Genomic DNA, 27930 nt, shown 5'->3' with positions numbered 1-27930 from the left:
CGGGGTGCTTAGCTCAACTAATCTGCCCCAGCCTGAAGAAAGGCCTGCAGCTGTACCTGATGAGATTAACACGTCCGCTTCACTGACCCCAGAACAGATTTGTTGAGGGTCCAGCTGGTTGCGCCATCGACAAACAAACATACACATACATACGTTACACACACACACACACACACACACACACTTAAGGATAATCCTGCTACCATGTCTCCAGGAATGACACTCAACACACAACTCAAACACAAGCAACACACACACCGGCTGTTTTCCTGGGTGCGAGGAGGCCCAGAAAAGTGATGGTGTGTGTGTGTGTGCGCGCGCATGTGTGTGTGTACCAGAGGATGAGCACGTGGAGACAGAGACCAACATCTGCTTTTGATTTACTAATTCTATCCACTTAATGGTCCCAGCCTGGTCCCAGCCCCGACACACACACACACACTCACGCAACACACACACACACTGAATTTTATCCTAAATTTTCTAAATCTATTCCCCATCTTGTTCTGTACTGTATATTTTCCTTGTGCAAAAATAAAGACTAAAAAGTTATACTGTACAGCGGAAAATCAATACAGTATCGCATAAAAAAATATTGTGATATCGATATTGCTGTATCGATTTTATTACGCAGCCGTAGTGAGGACAGAGAAGAGGTATATGAGAGAGAGAAAGAGAGAGAGAGAGAGAGAGAGAGGAGAGAGAGAGAGAAAAAAAGAGAGAGGGTCTGAGTCACTCCCTTTACACTGGGTCTAGTGTGGTTTCTCTCCATCCTCGTCTGGCTCTGGTTCATATAAGCAGCTCTTTGTAGCATCATGTCCTCCAGAGCAGATCTCCTCCTCGCTAGTCCCTCGCTCCCACAGAGGAGTCTGGGAAAACAGCGCCACGTGGTCCTCTACCGGGCCGGGCGGCAGAACCTCCCACCACAGAGACACGGGTTCAGCTCCATGTCTGTCCGCTATCCAACACACGTACAGTACCACGACTCACTCCCTCTGCCTCGCCCGTTCCTGATCAACGCTCGTGCTCCCCTGTGACGTGGAGGCCTACACAGCTAGGTCTGGAGGAAGACTACCTCCTACTGGACCAGCCTGGACATCTGCTACAGGACCAGCCTGGACATCTGCTACCAGACCTGCCTGGACATCTGCTACCAGACCAGCCTGGACAGCTCCTACCAGACCTGCCTGGACATCTGCTACCAGACCAGCCTGGACATCTGCTACCAGACCCGCCTGGACATCTCCTACCGGACCAGCCTGGACATCTGCTACCAGACCAGCCTGGACATCTGCTACCAGACCCGCCTGGACATCTCCTACCGGACCAGCCTGGACATCTGCTACCAGACCTGCCTGGACATCTGCTACCAGACCCGCCTGGACATCTCCTACCAGACCAGCCTGGACATCTGCTACCAGACCAGCCTGGACATCTGCTACCGAACCAGCCTGGACATCTGCTACCGGACCAGCCTGGACATCTCCTACTGGACCAGCCTGGACATCTGCTACCAGACCCGCCTGGACATCTCCTACCAGACCAGCCTGAACATCTGCTACCGGACCAGCCTGGACATCTCCTACCAGACCCGCCTGGACATCTGCTACCAGACCCAACTGAGCTTCTACCAGACCAGCCTGAACTTCCACCAGACCCAACTGAGCTTCTACCAGACCCAACTGAACATCTACCAGACCCAACTGAGCTTCTACCAGACCCAACTGAACATCTACCAGACCCAACTGAGCTTCCACCAGACCCAACTGAGCTTCTACCAGACCAAACTGAGCTTCTACCAGACCCATCTGAACTTCCACCAGACCCAACTGAGCTTCTACCAGACCCAACCGAACTTCCACCAGACCCAACTGAACTTCTACCAGACCCAACTGAGCTTCTACCAGACCCAACTGAGCTTCTACCAGACCCATCTGAACTTCCACCAGACCCAACTGAGCTTCCACCAGACCCAACTGAGCTTCCACCAGACCCAACTGAACTTCCACCAGACCCAACTGAGCTTCCACCAGACCCAACTGAACTTCCACCAGACCCAACTGAACTTCTACCAGACCCAACTGAGCTTCCACAAGACCCAACTGAACACCAACCAGACCAGCCTCAACATCTCCTACCAGACCCCCCCTTAAGCAACACCCAACATGGATCATTTCCTACCAGACAAGCCTGAACACCAACACAGAACACCTCCTTCCCGACAAGCCTGAACACTTCCTACCAGCCAGCTGCACAGAGCGATGAGGGGGGAGGGGGAGGGGGGGGGGGGGGGCGAGTCGACGACAAGGTAGTTCTATAACTCAGTTCAGTAAGCATGAAGGGTTGGCAAGAGAGCCTCAATGTTTACAATGCGGCCTCTCCAATGGGATCACATGCCGTACCCAGGTCAGGGGACAAGCCTTCACACACACACACGAGCTAAATGAGTTAACGGAGGTAAACAGTTTACTCTCCGAAATCACATCAGGGGGACAACCCTGCTTGGGGACAGGGGACAACAGAGCCTGTTGTGGGAGAACAGGCTACCCTGGCATGAAAACCAAACACACACACGCACACCCACACACACACACACACTCTCTCTCCCCTGGGCTGTTGTGAGCCGCGTAGAGCTTCAGACGGTGTTAGGGTTTATATCCGGGTCGAGTTTCAGGTGGGGTAGTAGCGGTGTGGAACAGCGGGTGGGGTTGGGATTATAGCCGCGTTCGTGTCATAGCGGTGTGGGGTGGCTCCGTGACAGGACGCCGTGACTCATCACAGTGTTAAAATAGACTTTGATTAGTAGAAATGAAAAGGCGCACACACAAGGGACGTTGCAACCACACCGGTTTGGCCAACATCAACGGCGTTATCCGCTGGCTCGACATTAGAGACGGCGAGGCATTAAGATGATCCGCCTTTTTTAATCCAGGGCCGGATAGCCGAGGCGCGATTCGTGGGCAACGCACGACCTTGACGTTCCCTTACTCATCGTTTTTGGCCCCGGGCCTTGATTTACGTCACATTCCTGGGCATCGCCGATGTTCCGTTGCCCTTCTCTACCACTCTGGCTCATTCCGTTCCCCCCCCTCCTCCTCCTCACCCCCCTTTCTGATGCATTTTGATACAGAGGAAGTGATGGAAACAGTTGAATTATCGCTAGGTGCATGTGGATGGACAGGTGGATGGAGGGATGTGCAGAGGGATGAGAGAGATGGAGAGAGATGAGATGGAGAGGTGGATGGAACAGTGGACCGAGAGATAGATGGAGAGATAGATGGAGAGATAGATGGAGAGATAGATGGAGAGATTGACCAAGCAACCGTTTCCTCAGGAAACGTGGTCTGGCTCTCTAGGATATGACTCAGTAGAACGATAGCGTCATACTGTGACACACACAAATATATATATATATATACACACACACACACACACACACACGTACACACACACACACACACACACACACACATGTACACACACACACACACGTACACACACACACACACACACACACACACACACACACACACACACACACACACACACACACACACACACAGCTAAGGTAGAGACTGTGAAAACACCTCAATGAATGGTGACTGTTCTCCGGTCACAAAATGTTCCTCTGGAAAAGGTTTCCAAATGTTTAATTTCCCTCCAGTTACTCAGAGACAGAGATGGATAGAGAGAGAGTGTGTGTGTGTGTGTGTGTGTGTGTGTGTGTTTCGTTCACCCTGACCCAACCCAAACTTGTCCCCCACACGGCTCTTTCCATCTCTAGTCCTGTCATAATGTGGTCATTGACAGTGGTGAGGGAGGAACATGCGACTGACTGGCCTAGGACTGTGTGTGGGCGAGCGCGCGCGCGTGTGTGTGTGTGTGTGTGAGCGCGCTTGTGTGTTATAGCCACAGGTTTATGTTGCCATTTCCAACAGAGAATGTGCGATAAAGCGTTTAATCTGAGAGAGAATGTGACAGCTCTAGATGTTTTCCCGTATACATGGCCTGGCCTGGCCTGGCCAAATGTGCCAATGGAAAAGGCCTAACGGAGTAATCTTATACCTGCCTGACATAATCATCATCGTCATCATCATCATCACTGACTGATACAGAGGCATGCGGCGTTCAGGTCCAGATTATTAATCCAGCCTGGTGGGATTATGTGCAGTGTTGGCCCTGAGACGCTGCTGCTGAGAAAGCTGCTAGGTCACATACATGAGATTTAACCAGACTGGGGGGAGAGGGAGAGAGAGGGAGGGAGAGAGAGAGAGAGGGGGAGGGAGAGAGGGAGAGGGAGAGAGGGAGAGAGAGAGGGAGAGGGAGAGGGAGAGAGAGAGAGAGAGAGAGGGGGAGAGAGAGTCCTGCTGAGGTCAAGTCTACACCAGCACAGCCACAGGGCTACTAGACACATAAGAGCAAAGGCCTGAAGCTACAACATAGAGCTACAGTCTAGCGCTAAAACATAGAGCTACAGTCTAGCGCTAAAACAGAGCTACAGCATAGAGCTACAGTCTAGCGCTAAAACATAGAGCTACAACATAGAGCTACAGTCTAGCGCTAAACATAGAGCTACAGTCTAGAGCTACAACAGAGCTACAGTCTAGAGCTACAGTCTAGCGCTAAAACATAGAGCTACAACATAGAGCTACAGTCTAGCGCTAAACATAGAGCTACAGCATAGAGCTGCAACATAGAGCTACAGTCTAGAGCTACAGTCTAGCGCTACAACAGAGCTACAACATAGAGCTACAACATAGAGCTACAACATAGAGCTAGTATAGCACTACAGCACAGAGCTACAGCATAGAGCTACAACATAGAGCTACAACATAGAGCTACAGTCTAGAGCTAGTCTAGCGCTACAACAGAGTTCCAGTCTAGCGCTACAACATAGAGCTAAAGCATAGAGCTACAGTCTAGCGCTACAACATAGATGTTCGAGTAATAAAAGAAAAGCAAAAAAGAAGCTTATATGTCCTTCTTGTAGGCGATCTCTCTACCAACTAACTTTTGCGCCAAGCAGGGGGCCGTGACGGCAGGGTTTTTCCTGCATAGAGGATTTCTTGGCGCCCCCCAAAGAGATTTTAGCCCGAGCCAAAGGAAAATCCCCAGTGCCAAAATGCTAAAGATTGAGAATAAAAATAGCAGTTCAAATCCTCTCCAAATATGTTTGATAGCTTGTTTCAAGTGCAGCCCATCCCCCTTTCTTGCATTGTCCATTGGACCACTAGTAATGAAGATAATTAATAGACAGGTTATCAGTATCTTAAACTTTTTGGCTTCATATCCATTTTGTGTCATGTCGGGAGATTTCCCGCTATTGTGAAAAGTCAGAATGACAGCAAAGACTACAGGCCTATACATGCTGGTAGGATACTCGGCATAAAACCAAGGTTTCCCCCCAAAATTGTGTGCGCATCCCCCCCCCCCCCCCCCAAGACCCATTCTGAGCGCATCACCCCCCCAAAGACCCATTCTGAGCCAGGACGTTGCTTCTCACGCATGCGTAAGCAATCCAAACACAAACTCTTAAAGGGACATACCACGTTTCTTGACCAAACTCTTAAAGGAACATACCACGTTTCTTGACCTACAGCAAACTCAAGACTTTCACTTTCACTCGCGAACATTCTTCGCAAACTATTTTAAACTTTTTTCAGCATAACGTTTGTTTTCACACCGACAAGTTTGCCAACATAAGCAAACGGTCTGAAAGGTAGGCTAGTTTGGTAAACTAGACGCTGGACTGAGGGAAATGTGAATTGTATCCTACGATTGAATGAATGAATATTGGAGCTATACAGTAGATTGGTTCCTATGGATCGGGCCCATTGCCACCGATATCCGATCTAGTTATTTATTCAATATCGGGGCCGATACCCGATCTAAATATCGGATCGGTGCATCCCTATTTAAAAAGGGGTGACGTTCCCTGAGGTTTACTTCTCCTCAAGGAGGAGTGTAACACCACGATGAGCTCGCAGACAGATCACAGACACACACACACACACAGACACACACACACACACACACACACAGACACACGCCAGCAACAAGTAGGTGTACTGTGTGAGCTTTTGGGGAATTTGTATGTCTCTCTCCAAGACAAACGGCGAGAGGTTCTGCCCATCTGTCCTCTACACACAGCCCCTCGAGAGTCTTGAGCATGAGAGCAAGGCTCAGTTCACACCTCCTCAGTTTACCCAGACTCAACCCTGCATCCCCTCATTCCCTTCCCCCTCCTCCTCCTCCTCCTCCACTCCCCCTCCCTCCCTCCCTCCCTCCCTCTGCCCCCCTCCTCCCCAAGCTCCTCCTCCGATGCTCTCTGGAGAGGGGAACTAACAGTATGAACTAACAGTCTTGTGATGCCCTCTGCCTCGGCCTGTGCGTGTGTGTGTGTGTGTGTGTGTGTGTGTGTGTGTGTGTGTGGGGAGGGGGGGGGTCTGCTGGGAGTCTTGTGACGGTCTCTCTGATGGGTTTCTGCTGAGACTAATAATGTCAACTACCCCAGTACAGTCCCATAGCAACATGTCATGAGGGTCCAGAGAGGAACTTCTCTGATCAGCTGGTGACATCAGCCTCAGAAACACACACACACACACACACACACACACACACACACACACACACACACACACACTTCCTCTGCACGGTTCCTTCTGGGCCTGTGTGAGAGGCAACCAGTCATTCTTTTAGACAGTTTCTTAACGGTATAACAGAGCAATTTGCACTTTCTTGAGTTTGTATGTGCCGTTTTTTGGCCGACCTTTGGGTTGATCTGTTTTGTGTCGGTTTTAAAGCTCACTTAGCGTACTAGGTAGGTAGTGTAGTATATCAGAGGTTAAAGCTCACCTAGCATACTAGGTAGGTAGTGTAGTATATCAGAGGTTAAAGCTCACCTAGCGTACTAGGTAGGTAGTGTAGTATATCAGAGGTTAAAGCCCACCTAGTATACTAGGTAGGTAGTGTAGTATATCAGAGGTTAAAGCTCACCTAGTATACTAGGTAGGTAGTGTAGTATATCAGAGGTTAAAGCTCACCTAGCGTACTAGGTAGGTAGTGTAGTATATCAGAGGTGAAAGCTCACCTAGCATACTAGGTAGGTAGTGTAGTATATCAGAGGTGAAAGCTCACCTAGCATACTAGGTAGGTAGTAGATCAGAGAAATTATAGATCCTGATCCAATGCAGCCACAAAACAGACAGGTCAAACAGGCAAACCCACTGGCCCTGGGACATGAACACACACACACACGCACACACACACGAGCACGCACACACTCGCACACACACAGTTAGGTCAGAGGTCTTGAGTTTCCAGATTAGCACAAGATCGCACGGGGGTAAGACGAGAAGCCGTCTCCATGGTAACGGTCGGCGGGACCCTGACGGAACCCAACAGACCGGTCCTAGTTCTAGTTCTGTGTGTGTGTGTGGGTAACAGCAGAACCGGCAGTTGCCTCAGAGAAATGTCAATCTGTGGTGCCCCACCCCCCCCCCCCCCCAAACCACACACAAAACATGCCTGTATAGACAGCTGAGAGTGGGGGTGGAGGGGTCAGTTGTCACTCAGCCAGGTGCATTACCACACGAAAACACACAAACACAAGAATGTGTGGGCTGTACTACAGTATGTTCATGTTACATCCAGTCCTGCCGGAGAGAGAGAGAGAGAGAGAGAGAGACAACGTGTCGCTCTGGTCAACATTCAGACTGACTGACTGGTCGACAAGCTGCGCAGCAGACTGACTGACCGACTGACTGACCGACTGACCGAGATGCAGGTTGCACAGTAGACTGACTGACCGACTGACTGACCGACTGACCGAGATGCAGGTTGCACAGTAGACTGACTGACCGACTGACCAAGATGTAGGTTGCACAGTAGACTGACTGACTGACTGACTTACTGACTGACTGACTTACTGACTGACCGACTGACCGAGATGCAGGTTGCACAGTAGACTGACTGACCGACTGACCGACTGACTGACCGAGATGCAGGTCGCACAGTAGACTGACTGACCGACTGACTGACCGAGATGCAGGTTGCACAGTAGACTGACTGACTGACCGACTGACCGAGATGCAGGTTGCACAGTAGACTGACTGACCGACTGACTGACCGACTGACTGACCGAGATGCAGGTCGCACAGTAGACTGACTGACCGACTGGTCAACATGCAGTCTGCAGGACTGACTGAGTAACGGAGATGAAGACTGCGCAGTCTTGAATTCTTCCATCCTCATGATTATGTGCTCTGAGGGGGAGGGGCCTCTGACAGGGAAACACTGTGAAGTGGGTCAGCCTGAAATTTACAATGAAAATGATCTCAAACAGAGAATGAGAGAGAGAGAGAGAGAGAGAGAGAGAGAGAGAGTGAGAGAGAGAGAGAGAGAGACAGAGAGAGAGAGAGAGAGAGAGAGAGAGAGAGAGAGAGAGAGAGAGAGAGAGCGAGGGGGAGAGAGGGCGAGATAAGCACCTTAAGGTTTACATAGCCAAATAAACAACATGGGACACAGAGAGGGCCTGTCCCCGTGAGCTTAGGAGACATGGGACACATAGACCCCGGAAGGCCAAAATACATCCACTATCTGACCTTCCACTGTAGCTTTTAAGAGACCTCTTAAACCCAATCCCCACTGACCCGAAAACACACACAACACCCAGTAACATCTGGGTTTTGTCTTCACTGGGAAAGGGTACACTTGGGCTTCAGCCCCGCGTCTACCAGCTCTGCCACGGGCACAGGTGTTTATCGGCTCCAGCTCGGCAGCGATGTAAACACACCCCCGGGTAGACCCGTGGAGGCGGGGGCAAATTACACGGTAGACGGTCGACCCAAATGGCTCTGCCTCCTGGCTACTTGTAGATTGTAGCCTGAGCTCGCTAGATTGTTTAGCTTGCTAGCTGAGATTTGTCCGTGATTTAATCGCGCGTGGGTTTATTTGATCATGTGCAGGCCTGTGGAGCTGCCGACACGTTATATGTTTTAGTTTCGCGTTCGGACTAGTTTAGGTTTCGCTTTCGCGTTCTAACGTAGGCTACGTCCATAAACTCTTGAAAACCACTCCCAGTTTGGTTTTATAAAAATCTATTTTGTACCACGATAAACTGGAGACTGATAGTAGCCTGCCAAAATAAATCAAAAACTTGAAATGGCAAGTTTGGGGTCAAACGTAGCCCAGTCCAGAATAACAAGCCTCTGCTTGCTTCAACTCTCGCCCCACCAACGCACTTGTGGTATCAAACGTGACGCACAGGAAGACACAGGGATAGGATGGTATCACCTAACCCCGGGGGGGGGGGGGGGTCTTCCCGGTGGTCACATGACTACAAAGCCCGTTTATAGGTATTAATCTTGTGGGAAAACAGGTACTAAAGAGGTCAGGTCACACGAACAGACAAAATGCTGTTCACCGATGCTGACCTGCAAGATCCCCCCCCCCCCGGGAGAAAACGCACTGCAGACAAATCAATTCCGGCTTTAGACCCCTCCCCCCTGACGCCGGAGGCCTCCAGCCTGTCATGTGGCGTGTGGAGGGGGGGGGCAGTCTAGAATTAGTGTTTGCTACTGGAGAGGCCTGGGGGGGGGGGGTAGTGACCTAGAGGCTGCTACTGGGCTCGGGGTAGGGAGCTGGAGGGGGGGGGTAGTGACCTAGAGGCTGCTACTGGGCTTGGGGTAGGGAGCTGGAGGGGGGGGTAGTGAACTAGAGGCTCGGGGTAGGGAGCTGGAGGGGGGGGGGTATTGACCTAGAGGCTGCTACTGGGCTCGGGGTAGGGAGCTGGAGGGGGGGGTAGTGAACTAGAGGCTCGGGGTAGGGAGCTGGAGGGGGGGGGGGGGGTAGTGAACTAGAGGCTCGGGGTAGGGAGCTGGGGGGGGGGGGTAGTGAACGAGAGGCTCGGGGTAGGGAGCTGGAGGGGGGGGGTAGTGAACTAGAGGCTCGGGGTAGGGAGCTGGAGGAGGGGGGGTAGTGAACTAGAGGCTCGGGGTAGGGAGCTGGAGGGGGGGGGGGGGGTAGTGAACTAGAGGCTCGGGGTAGGGAGCTGGAGGAGGGGGGGTAGTGAACTAGAGGCTCGGGGTAGGGAGCTGGAGGGGGGGGGGGGGTAGTGAACTAGAGGCTCGGGGTAGGGAGCTGGAGGGGGGGGGGGGGTAGTGAACTAGAGGCTCGGGGTAGGGAGCTGGAGGGTGGGGGTAGTGAATTAGAGGCTCGGGGTAGGGAGCTGGAGGGGGGGAGGGGGTAGTGAATTAGAGGCTCGGGGTAGGGAGCTGGAGGGGGGGGGGGGTAGTGAATTAGAGGCTCGGGGTAGGGAGCTGGAGGGGGGGAGGGGTAGTGAATTAGAGGCTCGGGGTAGGGAGCTGGAGGGGGGGGTAGTGAACTAGAGGCTCGGGGTAGGGAGCTGGAGGGGGGGGGGTAGTGAATTAGAGGCTCGGGGTAGGGAGCTGGGGGGGGGGTAGTGAACTAGAGGCTCGGGGTAGGGAGCTGGAGGGGGGGGTAGTGAATTAGAGGCTGGGGGTAGGGAGCTGGAGGGGGGGGGGGGTAGTGAACTAGAGGCTCGGGGTAGGGAGCTGGAGGACAGGAGGGTGTGAGGAGGACAGGAGAGGAGGATGTGAAGAAATCGGTCAGCTGATGAGCTTCTGAGGAACACGAGGACAGGAAGAGAGAGAACGAACAGAACAGAACAGAGGAGGGAGAGATAGAGGAAGATGGAGCTGAGTCACTCAGCCAATTCAGTGCGTGCGTGCGTGTGCGTGCGTGTGTGTGTGTGTGTGAGAGAGAGAGTGTTGGAGAATGCGCTAGAGCATATAGTCAGGCAAGGCTCTCTCCTCAGACAGCAGATCAATACAGCTGACTATTGACAGAGGTCATTGGATCAATATGCTAATCTATACTCAGAGAAACTGCAGAGGCGCCCACATGCCAGGGCATATCGTGTGTGTGTGTGTGTGTGTGTGCCTGTCTGGATGTGTCTGTGCGTGTGTACAGGCTGATGTGCGTGCATGGAGGAGTGTTTACGGCCGACGGTGAGGCCAGACATGACAGAGCAGGCCGGGGATTTACCACTACTGTGGAAGGAGGGCGTGGCCCTGCATCAAACAACCACACAACTGTTATTTAACCATTAGTAGGTCTCTCCCACACACACACACACACACACACACACACACACACACACACACACACACACAACAGCGAGGCAGACAGACAGACAATCTGTGTCCAGTCTAAGCAGGTTCAAACTGTCTTTGTGTACTTATCCTTGACTAAACACTGAGATTGTGAGCGCACACACACACACACACACACACACACACACACACTCCAGGACAAATCTCCCAAAACACGGGCAGCTCTGCTTTTCCCCCCCGTGAGACGAGACCACACGTGTGAGACCCGTCCTGGAGAGAGAACACGCTGACGGATGTGAACACGGTCGAGGTGCTTTTTGCACCAGGCGATACCAGAGACGACTCCCCTCACTCTCTGAGTCGGTCTCTGAGGTCATCCGACCAGGGTCTCCTGGCGGTGCCCCGGACCAGACTAAAAACCCAGGGTGACGGAGCATTTGAGGCGGTGGCGCCAAGACTCTGGAACGCTCTTCCCCAGGCCCTGAGAGAGCCCGCCACTGAACTCATGTTCAAAAAACTTCTTAAGACACGCATGTTCAGGCAGGCCTTCGGCCATCTATAACGCCTTGCTGCTCGCAATGTTGTTGTTTTTCTGTTCTGTGTCGTTTTAATTTTGTCTCGTGTTGTATTGCCATTTTAATTTATTACTGTAAAGCACTCTGTGCATCCGTGCTGTGAAGAGCGCTGTATAAATAAAGCTTACTTACTTACCCCAGCCAGGCACCCGTAGATGCAGGGGTGAAAATTAACTTTTTTGGCTCACGGTGAGTCATCAGCCGAGGGGACTGTACATGAAAAAATCTACCGGCCAAGTATTTATTTATTTTTTCCGGATAGCCTTCCGAAATCTAGTCGCCAATTGGAAATTTGACCTGCATTTGGCCGGTGGCAGGTGTTAATTTTCAGCCCTGCGGTAGATGTAAGGAAAACTACAGTGTCATTTTCTGAGTACTGGAACACTAGGCTTCTTCACATTAAAGCTGGATGTCGTTGCAAAGTGCATTTCGAACTGGTATAAATCTTAAAGCTAATTATCATCTACAGTCAGAGCGATAGTTGGTTGTTCAACATTTGTTGTTTTGTTTTGTTTGTGCGTTTGTTTCTAGCATGAGAAAAAAAAGTTAGTTTTTGTTTCTGTCGTACACCGGAGGATGTGGAGGAGCGGAGGATGTGATTGGAGGATGTGGAGGAGCGGAGGATGTGATTGGAGGATGTGGAGGAGCGGAGGATGTGATTGGAGGATGTGGAGGAGCGGAGGATGTGATTGGAGATTGGAACGGTGAATTTTCACTGATTCAGTCGCTTCATCTGCTCCTGGTGCAGAGTTTGCTGTAAGGGTCACAGATGTGCTGATATTTGGTAGATTAGATAAAATAGATTAGATATATTAAGATTCAATAGATAGATAAGTAGATAGATCAGAATAAAAAGCCCAACAGCCCTATGGGCACTTTGCACTAGTATTAATAATGTTTGAAAGGGGACATTTGAAGCTTTTCATTCCAACGGTATGACATGTTCTTCCACTCCCAGTATTGCCTGTTTAATGACTCACTGAAGTCAGCTGTCTTAACCCAGGCCAGTATCACACTCTTCGTGATATAGTCACGGAAATGTATCTCAAGCCCTTGAGTTGACGGGAACACTGTAGCTGTCAATACCCACCATCTGCACCAGGCGATACCAGAACTGGGCTAACCTAGCCTGTTACTCAAACTACAACAACGTAAACATAATACAACATCGACACCCATCTGACTGGACGAGGTTATATAATCCTCAATGAACACATTACCATGATATTTATGAATAAGCAATAATGGCCGGCAAGGCAGGTCAACATAATCCCCACAAACCATGAATCTTTCAGGCAGCTGTGCTCATAACAGCCATGCACACGCCACAGCATGCTCATGTCGTTAAGGGAAGTGTGTGTGTGTGTGTGTGTGTGTGTGTGTGTGTGTGTGTGTGTGTGAGACAGATGTCGTCCAGTGGTTTACCTCTGGTTCCTGTGGCCATATCTGCCACCTTCTGGAAGGCGTCCAGGAAGGAGCTCGTCACCAAGATGGTGGTCCTGAGGAGACAACACAAACACACACGCACCGTAAGAGACGCGTAGACTCGGCCAGGGGACCTCACGCTCTGAGACCGGGGCCCGGGGCCTCAATGGGAAAGTCCTTTCAGTTCACACACTATGTTCTGCCCTGTGGCCAACGCCAGGGACGGGGGTTGAGCAGCTTGTTATTTGATTATCTCTGGCCAGTGTCACTTTGCTCATGTACATGGAGTTACATTGCTGAGTGTACCCCAAATCCAGGGTTTTTCCTGCATAGAGGATTTCTTGGCGCCCCCCAAAGAGATTTTAGCCAAAGGAAAATCACCAGTGCCAAAATGCTAAAGATTGAGTATAAAAATAGCAATTAAAATCCTCTCCAAATGCGTTTGATAGCTGGTTTCAAGTGCAGCCCATCCCTCTTTCTTGCATTGTCCATGGTTTGGACCACTAGTAATCGAGAATTAATACACAGGTTATCAGTATCTTAAACTTTTTTGGCTTCATAACCATTTTGTCATGTCAGGAGATTTCCTGTGATATTGAAAAGTGAGCTCAAGAAAGCAAAGAAAATAGGCCTTTATATGCTTGTCATCCCCCCACAACACCCCCCAAAGACCCACTCTGAGCCAGGAAAAACCCTGAAATCCAGATATTGTGTTGAAGCCGGTTGAAAACAGATATGGTAAATGGTAGAGGGACTGCACTTATATAGCGCTTTTATCCGAAGCGCTTTACAATGGCCTCTCATTCACCCATTCACACTCACATTCACACTCCAATGGCGGCAGCTGCCATGCAAGGTGCCAGCCTGCTCATTGGGAGCAATATGGGGTTCTCGCCCAAGGACACTTCGGCATGTGGACAGAGGGAGCCGGGATTCGAACCGCCAACCCTACGATCATTGGACGACCCGGTCCATCTCCTGAGCCAGAGCCGCACCACTCTTTCAGGTTAGACCCGAGAGGGATGATGAGTGCTCAGACAGACAGACAGACAGACAGACAGGCAGACAGGCAGACAGACAGACAGACAGACAGACAGACAGGCAAGAAAGCAGGCAGACAGATGGAGACGGACAGTGAAGCAGGTAGAAACAGACAGACAGGCAGTCAGCCAGCCAAGCAGGCAGGGAGAAAAACAAACTCACGATATAATGAATATAAGTTTGTTTTTTCCCCCCAAGGGATGCGTTAAAACAGCAAAATACATCCCGACCCCCTTGAAGTCAGATTGGGGGGGGGGGGTAGGAAAGAAGCCTATCCTATTCTTAATTTAATGTGGGACATCCTTTACCATCAGATGCCTAACAGACAGACAGACAGACAGACAGACAGAGAGAGGCAGGCAGGCAGGCAGGCAGGCAGACAGACAGGCAGGCAGGCAGGCAGACAGACAGACAGGCAGGCAGACAGACAGGCAGGCAGAGACAGACAAACAGACCTTTGGAGTCTGGGAGGACACAGTCACATTCAGAGGCCAGTGTCCAGAGTGCAACTGGACACCGTTTGGCTCCCAGGGAGGCAGCCATCAATGGCCCTATTGTGAGCCGGCTATAATGGTCTGCGCTAGACTAGAGCCGGCTGATATTACCTGTGTGTGTGTGTGTGTGTGTGTGTGTGTGTGATGTTCAATCGTCAGGTGGAAACTCTTTGATATAAAGAGCAAAGCGCTTTTCCATTGGTCAGCTGACCCCTGGTGACTGACAAAGTGATCCTCTGGTTTGGTAGGAGGGGCCACATGTCACTCTGTAGCCTGACCTGGTATAAGACTAACTCCTACTGCAGGTCATAAGACCAAGGAGTTCTACAGCAACTCCTAATCCTACCATAACTACGTATAGCTCGCTAGATTTCTCTCTAGCTTGATGCTTTTAAGTTGCTAAAAAAGCATCTTAATAATCACGCTTTCAATATCAGACAACCTATTCACAATTATTAATTTTTGCGATAATCATGCGGCCCTAGTAGGTCGACTAGATCACAACGGACTAGACGCCGAATGTCTTTGGTGGAATTTGAATTGAATGATTGTTGACATAAGACCTGGTAGTGCTACAGAAACTCTTCACACAGCCCAAACAGGTCTGGCAGGATTGCGTTACATTACAGTCATTTAGCAGATGCTTTTATCCAAAGCGACTTACAATAATTGCATTCAAGAGTAGCAAAATATAAATACAACAGTTGCTTAAGAGGGAGGATCCCGGTAGTATTTCTTGGAAAGGCGAGTTTGGAGTCTGCGGTGAAAAACGAGCAGCGACTCTGTCCTGATGTCAGTGGGCAGTTCATCAATTCATGATACCAGGGGATGAAACTGGGGGTCTCCCATCTGACACATACTTTACCAACTTGTTAAGCTGCAGGCTGTGGGTTAATGGCTGGACAGGGTGAAGGGTCGCGGGAGGACTGGAGCAGGCAGAGGCATGTGATAGACGGACTGTCAGGCTCTGCTACAGCTGTCGTCCACAGATAGCTTTGCGCGTGTGTATGGGTGTGTGTGTGTGTGTACACGTATGTGTGTCCATGTGAAACGAGCCAGCTCTTACCTTAACTGAGACTGCAGCTTTACTCCTTTGGTGACAAAGTCCTCCCATGCTGGATAACTGGCCTATAGAAAGAGAGGGGACAGGGAGAGAGAGGGAGAGGGAGGGAGAGAGAGAGAGAGAGAGAGAGATGGGGAGAAAGAAAGAGAAAGAGGGGTGAGAGAATCGTCTTGGCAAGTCAACGTTTTCAACATTTCCCTTCTAACAGTTGAGGCTGTTGGATTGAGACTGGCTAACCCAGCCCTGGAGCAGGGGCCCGGCCCGGGGCCAGCCTGCCAGTGGCCCCCACAGAGAGAGACCAGCCAGACCAGGAGGCCTCGGGTGACCTTCTCACACCCTGGTGTCAGCCAGGCGCTGGGGGCTCAAGAGGGCCGAACAGCAGCTCTGTTCAGGGGCAGCCAGGCTAGCAGCCTAGCATCGGTAGAGAGCAGCCTCGATGGTGCGAGATACACGCCGCGTCCGGACCAGCGCCGAAGCCAGCTCCAATATTGACTGGGCCAGACAGACAGGACCAACAGACAGGCAGGACACCTAGCCACAGACAACAAGGTGGTGTCTGTTGTTGCTTTCCGGAAGCATTCTACTCAGGGAGAGAGAGGGTGACTGCGTGGGAAACCCCATGTCGGAGATGAAGATGTGAGATGAAGGGAAGACCATAAACAGAGAGAAATATTGTCTCGAAAAATTGTCTGGTTGGTATTAGTGAACTACAGCAGCACGACCTATTTGGTGAATGTTAGTGTTGTTGCGCACAGTGCTAGAGCGCTGCGGTACGAGAGCCCTGGCTAACCTTCCCTATTCATCTCTCTCTGGGACTTCCAGGCCTCGCTGTTCCAACCAAGACAAACAAGCAGCCGGCTGACAGGCAGGAAAAACAAAGCAGCAACACCACAATAAATCAGCTTCATAGTTTGTGTGTGTGTGTGTGTGTGTGTGTGTTTATGTGTGGGTGAGCCAAAACCACCTCAGGCATGGAGAAGGAAAAGAACAGACTGATATAAATCAATGATGGCGGGTTTCTGAAGAGGTGAATGACATAATTCTGCAAACCGGTTTCCTGGTGCAAGTGAAACTCTTGGCTTGTCGTCAATTACTCAGAACTGGGTGAGGCTGGGAGGGACTCTTCCTCCACTCACCTGCATGCCACTCTGTCAGCACACCGATTAATGGTTTTCCTTAGGTTATAACTGAGCTGGTTACTCTAGGTTATAACTGAGCTGGTTACTCTAGGTTATAACTGGGCTGGTTACTCTAGGTTATAACTAAGCTGGTTACTCTAGGTTATAACCGAGCTGGTTACTCTAGGTTATAACTGGGCTGGTTACTCTAGGTTATAACTGGGCTGGTTACTCTAGGTTATAACTAAGCTGGTTACTCTAGGTTATAACCGAGCTGGTTACTCTAGGTTATAACTGGGCTGGTTACTCTAGGTTATAACTGGGCTGGTTACTCTAGGTTATAACTGAGCTGGTTACTCTAGGTTATAACCGAGCTGGTTACTCTAGGTTATAACCGAGCTGGTTACTCTAGGTTATAACTGGGCTGGTTACTCTAGGTTATAACTGGGCTGGTTACTCTAGGTTATAAATGGGCTGGTTACTCTAGGTTATAACTGGGCTGGTTACTCTAGGTTATAACTGGGCTGGTTACTCTAGGTTATAACTGGGCTGGTTACTCTAGGTTATAACTGAGCTGGTTACTCTAGGTTATAACTGAGCTGGTTACTCTAGGTTATAACTGAGCTGGTTACTCTAGGTTATAACTGGGCTGGTTACTCTAGGTTATAACCGAGCTGGTTACTCTAGGTTATAACTGGGCTGGTTACTCTAGGTTATAACTGAGCTGGTTACTCTAGGTTATAACTGGGCTGGTTACTCTAGGTTATAACTGAGCTGGTTACTCTAGGTTATAACTGAGCTGGTTACTCTAGGTTATAACTGAGCTGGTTACTCTAGGTTATAACTGAGCTGGTTACTCTAGGTTATAACTGAGCTGGTTACTCTAGGTTATAACTGGGCTGGTTACTCTAGGTTATAACTGAGCTGGTTACTCTAGGTTATAACTGAGCTGGTTACTCTAGGTTATAACTGAGCTGGTAACTCTAGGTTATAACTGGGCTGGTTACTCTAGGTTATAACTGAGCTGGTTACTCTAGGTTATAACTGAGCTGGTTACTCTAGGTTATAACTGAGCTGGTTACTCTAGGTTATAACTGAGCTGGTTACTCTAGGTTATAACTGGGCTGGTTACTCTAGGTTATAACTGAGCTGGTTACTCTAGGTCACACTGAGCTGGTTACTCTAGGTTATAACTGAGCTGGTTACTCTAGGTTATAACTGAGCTGGTTACTCTAGGTTATAACTGAGCTGGTTACTCTAGGTTATAACTGGGCTGGTTACTCTAGGTTATAACTGGGCTGGTTACTCTAGGTTATAACTGAGCTGGTTACTCTAGGTTATAACTGAGCTGGTTACTCTAGGTTATAACTGAGCTGGTTACTCTAGGTTATAACTGAGCTGGTAACTCTAGGTTATAACTGGGCTGGTTACTCTAGGTTATAACTGAGCTGGTTACTCTAGGTTATAACTGAGCTGGTTACTCTAGGTTATAACTGAGCTGGTTACTCTAGGTTATAACTGGGCTGGTTACTCTAGGTTATAACTGAGCTGGTTACTCTAGGTTATAACTGAGCTGGTTACTCTAGGTTATAACTGGGCTGGTTACTCTAGGTTATAACTGAGCTGGTTACTCTAGGTTATAACTGGGCTGGTTACTCTAGGTTATAACTGAGCTGGTTACTCTAGGTTATAACTGGGCTGGTTACTCTAGGTTATAACTGGGCTGGTTACTCTAGGTTATAACTGGGCTGGTTACTCTAGGTTATAACTGAGCTGGTTACTCTAGGTTATAACTGGGCTGGTTACTCTAGGTTATAACTGGGCTGGTTACTCTAGGTTATAACTGGGCTGGTTACTCTAGGTTATAACTGAGCTGGTTACTCTAGGTTATAACTGGGCTGGTTACTCTAGGTTATAACTGGGCTGGTTACTTTAGGTTATAACTGGGCTGGTTACTTTAGGTTATAACTGGGCTGGTTATTCTAGGTTATTTGGGCTGGTTACTCTAGGTTATAACTGAGCTGGTTACTCTAGGTTATAACTGAGCTGGTTACTCTAGGTTATAACTGAGCTGGTTACTCTAGGTTATAACTGAGCTGGTTACTCTAGGTTATAACTGAGCTGGTTACTCTAGGTTATAACTGAGCTGGTTACTCTAGGTTATAACTGAGCTGGTTACTCTAGGTTATAACTGAGCTGGTTACTCTAGGTTATAACTGAGCTGGTTACTCTAGGTTATAACTAGGCTGGTTACTCTAGGTTATAACTGAGCTGGTTACTCTAGGTTATAACTGGGCTGGTTACTCTAGGTTATAACTGGGCTGGTTACTCTAGGTTATAACTGGGCTGGTTACTCTAGGTTATAACTGAGCTGGTTACTCTAGGTTATAACTGAGCTGGTTACTCTAGGTTATAACTGGGCTGGTTACTCTAGGTTATAACTGGGCTGGTTACTCTAGGTTATAACTGGGCTGGTTACTCTAGGTTATAACTGGGCTGGTTACTCTAGGTTATAACTGGGCTGGTTACTTTAGGTTATAACTGGGCTGGTTACTCTAGGTTATTTGGGCTGGTTACTCTAGGTTATAGTAGTTAAGGACAGATGAAGCTAAGTATTCTGACAACATTACTGATTATAAATCCTAATAGTGACTCAGTCATGGGTTCTCAGGGGGACCCAAGGTCATCAGGAGAGACAGAGTGGCGTTCCTCAAAGAGGAAGCTGGGACTCCATATCTGAACTGGGGAAGCTGGTGTCCTTGTCCCTGTTGCAGCCTTGTGATCCACTCCCTTCTCTCTCGCTCGCTCTCCCTCTCTCTCCCTCTCTCTCTCTCTCTCTCCCTCTCTCTCTCTCTCCCTCTCTCCCTCTCTCTCCCTCTCTCCCCCACTCCCTTCTCTCTCTCATTCGTTTGTGATCTTGTGCCGTTCGGTGCTACTGTGTGCATGTGTTTTTTAAGATGATATCTGCGTGGTTTGAATTTGGGTGCCGTTTAGTATAAGGATGTCTCAATAAACAGCCCCCCCCCCCCCCCCTTCCCGGATTAGGCCTGGGTTACAAGAAGGACCTCCAGGCTACACGAGAGTTTTATCAGCGTCTTCAGAAGTTATCGAGTTCACATGGACACACTTATCAGAGCATTCGCAACACTAGGCACGCATGCTGTAAACAGACCCCGAGTTATTTACGAAGATAAGTTGTTTCTAAATAAACTTTTTGAATGCATTTATTTAGGGCTGCCTGTCTTCAACCAAAGGACATCTTGGTCGGCCTGTTCTCAGGCCCCTATTTTTCAGCACCCTGTTCAAAATAGGTTTCACAGCAATGTATGAAAGCAAATCAGTCATCATTCTTAACATACCATAAACCATATAATGAGGAAAAACTGTCTATTTTATCAATGTTATATAGCCTGTTTTTTGTCTAACAAGCTTTGTGATTGCTCGACTAATAGAATCTTGGTCAAATCCTACAATCACATTCTGAGCTGTAAAATTATGTCGTGTGAAAATGTAACTGTACAAGAGCCGAACGTGCGTAGTCGTTATCAGAATGAGATCGCCTTCGCCAGATCACACGACGGCGGAATCCAGGGCAACGAGAACGAAAACACGGCTTGGAGCTTTCTCAAACTTCACAGGTTTTGACAACGCGAGCGCTGGTGTTGGTCATGTGACTGCGAGGTGCAAACGAGGCCCCAAGGACTCGTAGAGGAAGGGGGGGGGGGGGACAAGCTTGTGTAACCCAGGCCTTATTCCTTATTCCTCCCTCCCTACCCCTCTCTCCTCCCCCCTTCATGTTTTCACTTCCCTGATTCTTATTGCTCCCTCCCTGGTGGTGAGAGCTCCTCTGAAGTCAGTCCCTGGCTTCCCTCTGCTCCATCTCCCCCATCCATGTCCTCTCCTCTCCCTCAGGCCTAGCCTTCTCCCACTAGCAGATTCCCGTCTCCCTGGGCCTAGTTCTAACACTAGCAGATTCCCATCTCCCCGGGCCTAGTTCTAACACTAGCAGATTCCCATCTCCCTGGGCCTAGTTCTAACACTAGCAGATTCCCGTCTCCCTGGGCCTAGTTCTCACACTAGCAGATTCCCGTCTCCTCAGGCCTAGTCTTCTTGAGCTAGCAGAGCAGATTCCCACCTCTCCAAGTCCAGTTCCTGTTGCTATGGGGAGAGGGAGCAGTGCTGATTGGTCACGGATGAATCTCTCACTTAAGAAATAAGCCACTAGTGTGGAGTACAAGTAGGAGCTACGTCTGTGACAGCTCTTCCTGACCCTCTGTCTGCTGGCCTGCCTGCCTCAACTGTCAGTCTGTCTGGATGTCTGTACCAGTACAGACTGTTTGTTGGTCTGGTCGGGTGCCGGTCTGTGTGGTTTACGGGTACAGATGACATCATTTTTTTAGACTTTTCGTGGGGGTGTCGTGGGGCGTCCCAGACGCAAAATCGATGATCTTCGATCATGTCACACCACAAGGCTTTTGGTCTTTGCCATGATGAATTATTAAACCTGGAGGAGAGACGAGGGGAAGGCCCTCATAACAGTCACAGCGGGGAGTGTCACTTCCCTCCCTCCTTCCCACTCTGCCTCCAGGGAGTGGCCCGTGACATGGCCGCTCCCAGATTCCTGCCTTGCGTCATAAAGACACACCTCAGCGTGCCGGTTAGCTGTGCTGCCCATACATGACACAGCAGCTGGTGAGGGCTGGGGTGGGAGCTTGGGCTTGGCGTTACAGCCAGGCCTGGGGTTGGGGTTGGGGTAAGGGCTGGGGTTGGGGTTGGGGTAAGGGCTGGGCTGGGACTTGGGGAATGGGAACTGTGGCCGAGGTGAGAGACTGGGCGTGGCATGGCGTTGTCAGTGCTGTGGCATGGCGGTACACCTGATTTACCCCTTCCTCTTATGTCAATAGTCAGAAGACATACCAGGGTTTTTCCTGGCTCGGAATGGGTCTTTGGGGGGTGATTATTTGGGGAAACCTCAGTTTCATGCCGAGTAGCCCACTGCTGTCATTCTGACTGAGCTCACTTTTCGCAATCACTGGAAATCTCCCGACATGACACAAAATGGATATGAAGCCAAAAGGTTTAAGATACTGATACCCAGTCTATTAATTATCTTGATTACTAGTGGTCCAAACCATGAACAATACAAGAAAGAGGGATGGGCTGCACTTGAAACAAGCTATCAAACACTTTGGAGAGAATTTGAACTGCTATTTTTATTCTCAACTTTTAGCATTTTGGCACTGGTGATTTTCCTTTGGCTCTGGCTAAAATCTCTTTGGGGGGCGCCAAGAAATCCTCTATGCAGGAAAGACCCTTCATACATGTGTGTGCCCGCAAACACACCTTTCTACCAGGAAATAAGAACCATGACTAAAGCTTCACTCATCCACAGTCCTGTGCCCTCCCTCCCTGATAAGTGATTGCTATCTGTGATCACAGCGTTTCCTGTGCATCAGAAATGACTGGACAACCATGCGTCACACCAGTGGAGGGATGGAGTACAAGGTAGAGGACAAGATGTGATACAAACCCTTTGATTCACATCTGACACACACCTGCACAAACATGGACGATTGTTTAATACAACCATAATACATAAGTAAGGAGTGGGTGCGTGTGAGAGAGAGAGAGAGAGAGAGAGAGAGAGAGAGAGAGAGAGAGAGAGAGAGAGAGAGAGAGAGAGAGAGAGGTGTGTATGGGCATACAGATCTAGACAGAACAGAGAAGAGGGCAGGGACAAGGGGAGAGACAGAGTAAACACACACGCTTTGAAAGAGAAAATGTTGGGTTTGTTGTTCGCCGAGCTTCGGCCAGACGCAGCTTCAACGTTAGCTCGGCCTCTTCTCCAGCTCCTCAGATCTTCATGGAGATCTTTCATTGAGCAACAAGCAGTCAGCGAGCAGATAATATTACCGGGTTCTGCTTTTGTAGGTGTGTCCGTCTCGTTGTATTACTCTGTATGGATTTCTCTCTGAGTTCCTCTTCCTCCCACCCTGGCCCTCTAACATTGTGTGTTGTGTGTGACGGATTTCGGCAAGAAGCTTTGCTCATTTTTTTCCCTGAACGCAAACAGAAAATCTCTTGCAGTCGAGATTTGCCATAACCCCGTTACCAGGCTACTGTTCAAGGTGGCACACAACGCCTCATCACTGACCGTCGGCGTGGGGGTGCCTCCGTCCTAGCCAGACTGTGGAGGTGAACCGAGCGGTGGGTTTGAACGCCTGGCCGTTGTCAATTCCTCTCCAGTGTGAGAGATCCATGTCCCTTTTGTTTGGTGAATGTAAATAGAGAAAAACATACAGCTGGGTGTAATGAGGCCCAGCGTCTCTGTTCCTCCCTCTCACGCCCCGCGTCGGCGAGTACGGGTGACGTACATTTCGTCATCATCAGTGCACGTAAATGGTAAATGGACTGCACTTATATAGCGCTTTTCCACCTTAGCGGCACTCAAAGCGCTTTACAATGGCCTCTCATTCACCCATTCACACACACATTCACACACCAATGGCGGTAGCTGCCATGCAAGGTGCTAACCTGCTCATTGGGAGCAATTTGGGGTTAGGTGTCTTGCTCAAGGACACTTCGACATGTGGACAGTCGGAGCTGGAATTCGAACCGCTGACCCTTCGATCACTGAACGACCCACTCTACCAACTGAGCTACAGTCGCCCCAAGGCTCTGTGCTGACATCGACGGGCCTCTCCTGTTCTGTGACCGCGCTCACTAGTCCACGCAACCTCTGCGCTATCGGAGAACCAGCTGCCGTGGACTACAGGAGTAAACAGAACCCCTACGCGTCTGTTTGGGAGTATAACTGAGGCTTTAGTCTGACTCTCTCAATGTTTAACTGTCTCTCTCTCTCTCACTAGTGTGACCACCAACACACATGGCAGACGGCTAGCCAGGAGCTACCACATGCCCAGCGCTTCAGCAGAGCCTGGCTTTAGACTGACTTCCGTAAGTCTTTTATTAGCATTTCTGTCTTATTTGCATCTCAAATCAACCGTGTACACAGTATTCCCCAACTGTTATCCGAGGACATGTTCACTACCACTTTTGTAGTGCATAGTGTGTTGGTTATCTACTAGCTTGACAAAGCTAGCTACTAACATTCATCTTTGTTCCGAGCTGTTGCGTCTACTGTAATGAAGTTATCTCAGGTGTGACTTCATTCTCCATCACTCCCACCCAACCACTTCCCAGTATTCAAAGTATTCAACGCAGTCTCTCTCCACAGCCCAGCCCTCTCCTCCTCCTTCTCATCCTTTTGATTCACTTATTAAACCATTTAACCAGGCAAGTCAGTTAAGCTAGAACAGATTCTTATTTACAGTGATGGCCTGGCCTTTTGGTGGGGGGCAGGAGGGCTGAGGGGACTGTTGGGATAAAATGTACAACGGGGGACAAATACAGCATAAAGTCACACATGGTAACAGAATAGACCCGATAGCAGACTCACAGGGCGCATCACAGGAGTGACACCACAACACGACGCATCGAGAATATGACAACAGCAACAACAACCACCAAATGCACATTAGAATACACTCCTCCTCCTCCTCATGCTGCTTCAGGCGGGCAGGATCAAATGCAGCATGCAATGCATGAGCCAGCGTGCACACACTGGTGGTAGCATCAGCAACGCAGTGTGTGTATGTGTGTGTGGGGGGGGGGTTAGGGTTGGGGGGGGGTCACCGGAGGAATGTGCCTAGATAGGCGGGGTTGGGGGTGCAGGGCAGGCTCATGTCATTCCCAATATAGCTAAGCTAAATCAATAAGTGTTCTTGTCCCCTGGCCCAGCACAGCCAAGAGGGCCTCCAAAGCTTGATGCTGGACAGAACCCAGAGAAGCAAGAGACGGCCGTCCAGATTAATGCCTACTATTATACTATTATACTAACCCTTACAGCCATATCGACACTCCACACACCCACACACCCACAGCAACGATGGTTCACACAACCCACAGAATATGCAGCATTTAATCACTCTCTAATATGGCCGACCCCATCAGAATACCTCTCCTTTCATTCCTCGCTCACTTTACTCTCCCCTCCCTCCCTCCCCCTCTCACTCTCTTCCTCTTCTAACAAACGCACCATTCTCCATCACAAGACCGGCCATAGGCTCATCCATCCTGACTGAGCCAGGAATTATGGGTATTAACACACAGAGGCTGAGGGAACAGCACCGTGGAGGCCAGTGTGTGTGTGTGTGTGTGTGTGTGTGTGTGTGGGCTCAGTCCTAATTATCTGATGATATCACAAACAAAAACATTTTTCTTCTTTTTTCTTTTTAAATCTTATCTGTATCTATTAATGAAAGAACTTAATGACATGTCTCAACCCGAGACCCTTCTTGAAGCCAATGCTTCAGGTAATCAGATAGAAGTGTTTACGCATTTAACATTTCCTCCTCACTTGTGCGCAATGCTTGCATATTCCCATCTAGAGATGTAACGATAACAGGTATAATGATAAACCACGAACCACACAGTCCTATTAAATTTATCGCAATAAAATTATCAGTAAAAACATGTTTGATTATTGTGCTTTGAAAAACTCACTGGTGTCCAGCATCAACCGAAGTTAGCAAGTCTCCATGACGCATAATTTAAATGTGCATAATGCTTCTAATTTTGTTTGTGGTTTTCAATATAAAACTAGTTATTGTACAGTTAATAATAATGTATTATTATTATTAGTGTTGTTGTGATGCACCAACAGACCTAGGCAAATTCCTCGTACATACAACAGCCATCCCTTCACGCTGTAAACCTCCGCGAAATTCATCCGAATCCGAAAATTAGTACTGTGAAATTAGTACTGTTTAGAAGTGACTGTTGTTTCAAAATGCAGAGGCGAAAGGAACTATGGTGTTTACAGGACGACTTCAGAGCTTGGTAAGCATAAACCATGTAAATCCTGAACTTGAAATCCACGTATATCATACTTTTCCGAGTTTTTCCGAGTGTGCCCATAGCCAGCAACGAGCCAGGGTGCGCGTGCCGACGTTATTGACACATAACTCTGTACTGAACAAAACAGAAGTATTTTAACCTGTACTAGTCAGATAAATGCCAGGGAAGCCAAGAATAGGGCTAAACATGAAATCCAGTGTCCTTATCCTTTAAATCATGGGTTCTTAGGGTGAAACGTAAAGACCTGCAGATTTGCCCGCTTTAACCGACCAGTGAGCTGCCCACTCAGCTGCAGCAAGTTGGCACAAGCCTCCCCCCATTCACCAGCCTGCAATGACACTCAGCCAACCAAATGGTCAGAAACACAAACGTGTATTGATTAAAATTACATACTAAGTTCGTATTTGTACGTCACTTAAGGTGTATGAGCTAAATCACAATGTATGTGAGTAGCTAAGTGTTTGTTAAGAGTTTTTTGACCGGGTCTGACCCCCATTCATCCAGCCTGCAATGACACTCAGCTAACCAAATGGTCAGAAACACAAACATATATTCATTAAAATGAAATACTAAGTTCGTATTTGTACGTCACTCTTAAGTAGGAGCTAAATCACAATGTATGTGAGTAGCTAAGTGTTTGTTAAGAGTGTTTTGACCGGGTCTTACCTTCATTCACCCAGCCTTCAATGACCAAATGGTCAGAAACACAAACGTGTATTCATTCAAATGAAATCCCAACTTCGTCTTTGTACGTCACTCTTAAGTAGGAGCTAAATCACAATGTCTGTGAGTAGCTAAGTGTTTGTTAAGAGTGACTTGACCGGGTCTTACCTTCATATCATTCATGATGAGCTGGAACAGCCCTCCCAAAGCGCTGCATTCCTTCTCGATACCCGCATCCATCTTCCCAAGTCCCAGAACGAGCTAGCTACCAACACCCACTTACAAGTTTATTATATTATAATTATATGTGGCTATCGTACGTTAGCTAGCTAAAAGACGTGTCGTAGAAAAACAAATAATACACTAACATGAATAAATATCTCGAATCAACCTCTCCCTAAAACGGACCCAAAATAGCGAGTTACGAGGAAAAGAAAGATCCTGGGAAAGTCAATACGTGGAGTAGTCTCTCAAGCCCAGGTTGACTGGACCAGCTAGCTGAAGCTAACGTTAGCTCATACTAGCCAGCCAACTTGACAAACCTCCGGGGGAAAATGGCATGGCTGAATGTAAGAGTTGGGAATCCGCCTCATTCACTTGGTTAGTCAGTTTGTGAGTGAGGCAAAGGAAATGTATTCAACCTGACGGTTGAATCGTGAACTGACTATCCTGGCCACTCGCTGAGGTAAACCTGCCGTTAGTCCTTGAATCAATGTGAGGAAAAAACGGCCGTGAGGCTTCGTTTAACGTCCGTAACGTTATAAAATAGACGACATAAAACCTCGCTATACAGTCACGTAATCCCCGTTTTGCTTGGTCCTGTGAGAAGCCGTCTCTCACGTCTATGCGAGGTGAACGTGGTTAGGAGTCACACGCTTTCATCCGGACCGAGAAAAACAATTCCTCAATGAGGGAAATCCACGTCCGCTCTGTTGGAGTTGCCGAGTTGTTTAGCTGAGCTCTGCCCCCCACCGAGCTCCACCGAGCTCCACCGAGCTCTACCGAGCTCCACCGAGCCCCACCGAGCTCCACCGAGCCCCACCGAGCCCCACCGAGCTCCACCGAGCTCCACCGAGCCTCACCGAGCTCCACACTCGCTCTTTCCCAATACGGTCGCAGGAGACTCGGGTCTCTCGTGATTTTTCTTGATCACTGCACTCGCCTTTAAAATTATGATGTCCCATTAGTTTTCGAAACCCAAGTCACATTGGGGAGTTTTTTTTTTGTCAAACCAAGGTAGCCCATCTAGCTCTTGTGCAAAAAAACAGAGTTTGTTGGGATTATAATTTTAATCAAACCATACCACTCAAGCTAAAGATCATGATGGAATGACAATGAAGTGACCTGGACCATGGCCACATTGGCCAGTATGGTGATACTGGCAGTGCTTAAATGTCAGTGATTGGTTTGTCACACAAATTAAGAGTGACAAACTTTAGACAAAATGTTCTCACATGCAATGATAATATAATGATAGGCTACAGTGCCACAGAAGAC

At 49.0% G+C, this 27930-nt stretch overlaps 1 protein-coding gene across 1 annotated transcript in view; it reads right to left on the bottom strand.

The window, feature by feature from the left end:
- mtss1 (MTSS I-BAR domain containing 1) overlaps window positions 1–27350 on the bottom strand; it is a 36771-nt gene extending 9421 nt beyond the window's left edge. Inside the window, exons 1-3 of the mRNA XM_084460693.1 lie at window positions 26602–27350; window positions 15737–15798; window positions 13136–13209 (exon numbers count right to left, since the gene is read on the bottom strand). Coding sequence (XP_084316819.1) covers window positions 13136–13209; window positions 15737–15798; window positions 26602–26673 — 208 coding nt within the window. The 5' untranslated portion in view covers window positions 26674–27350. The remainder of the gene's footprint in view (window positions 1–13135; window positions 13210–15736; window positions 15799–26601) is intronic.
- Window positions 27351–27930: the final 580 nt, after the last annotated feature.

This window comes from Borostomias antarcticus, assembly GCF_949987555.1.
Source record: "Borostomias antarcticus genome assembly, chromosome: 33".
Taxonomy (NCBI): Eukaryota; Metazoa; Chordata; class Actinopteri; order Stomiiformes; family Stomiidae; genus Borostomias; species Borostomias antarcticus.
Note: the sequence above shows the minus strand (reverse complement) of the source record. Positions and strands in the feature narration are given on the sequence as shown.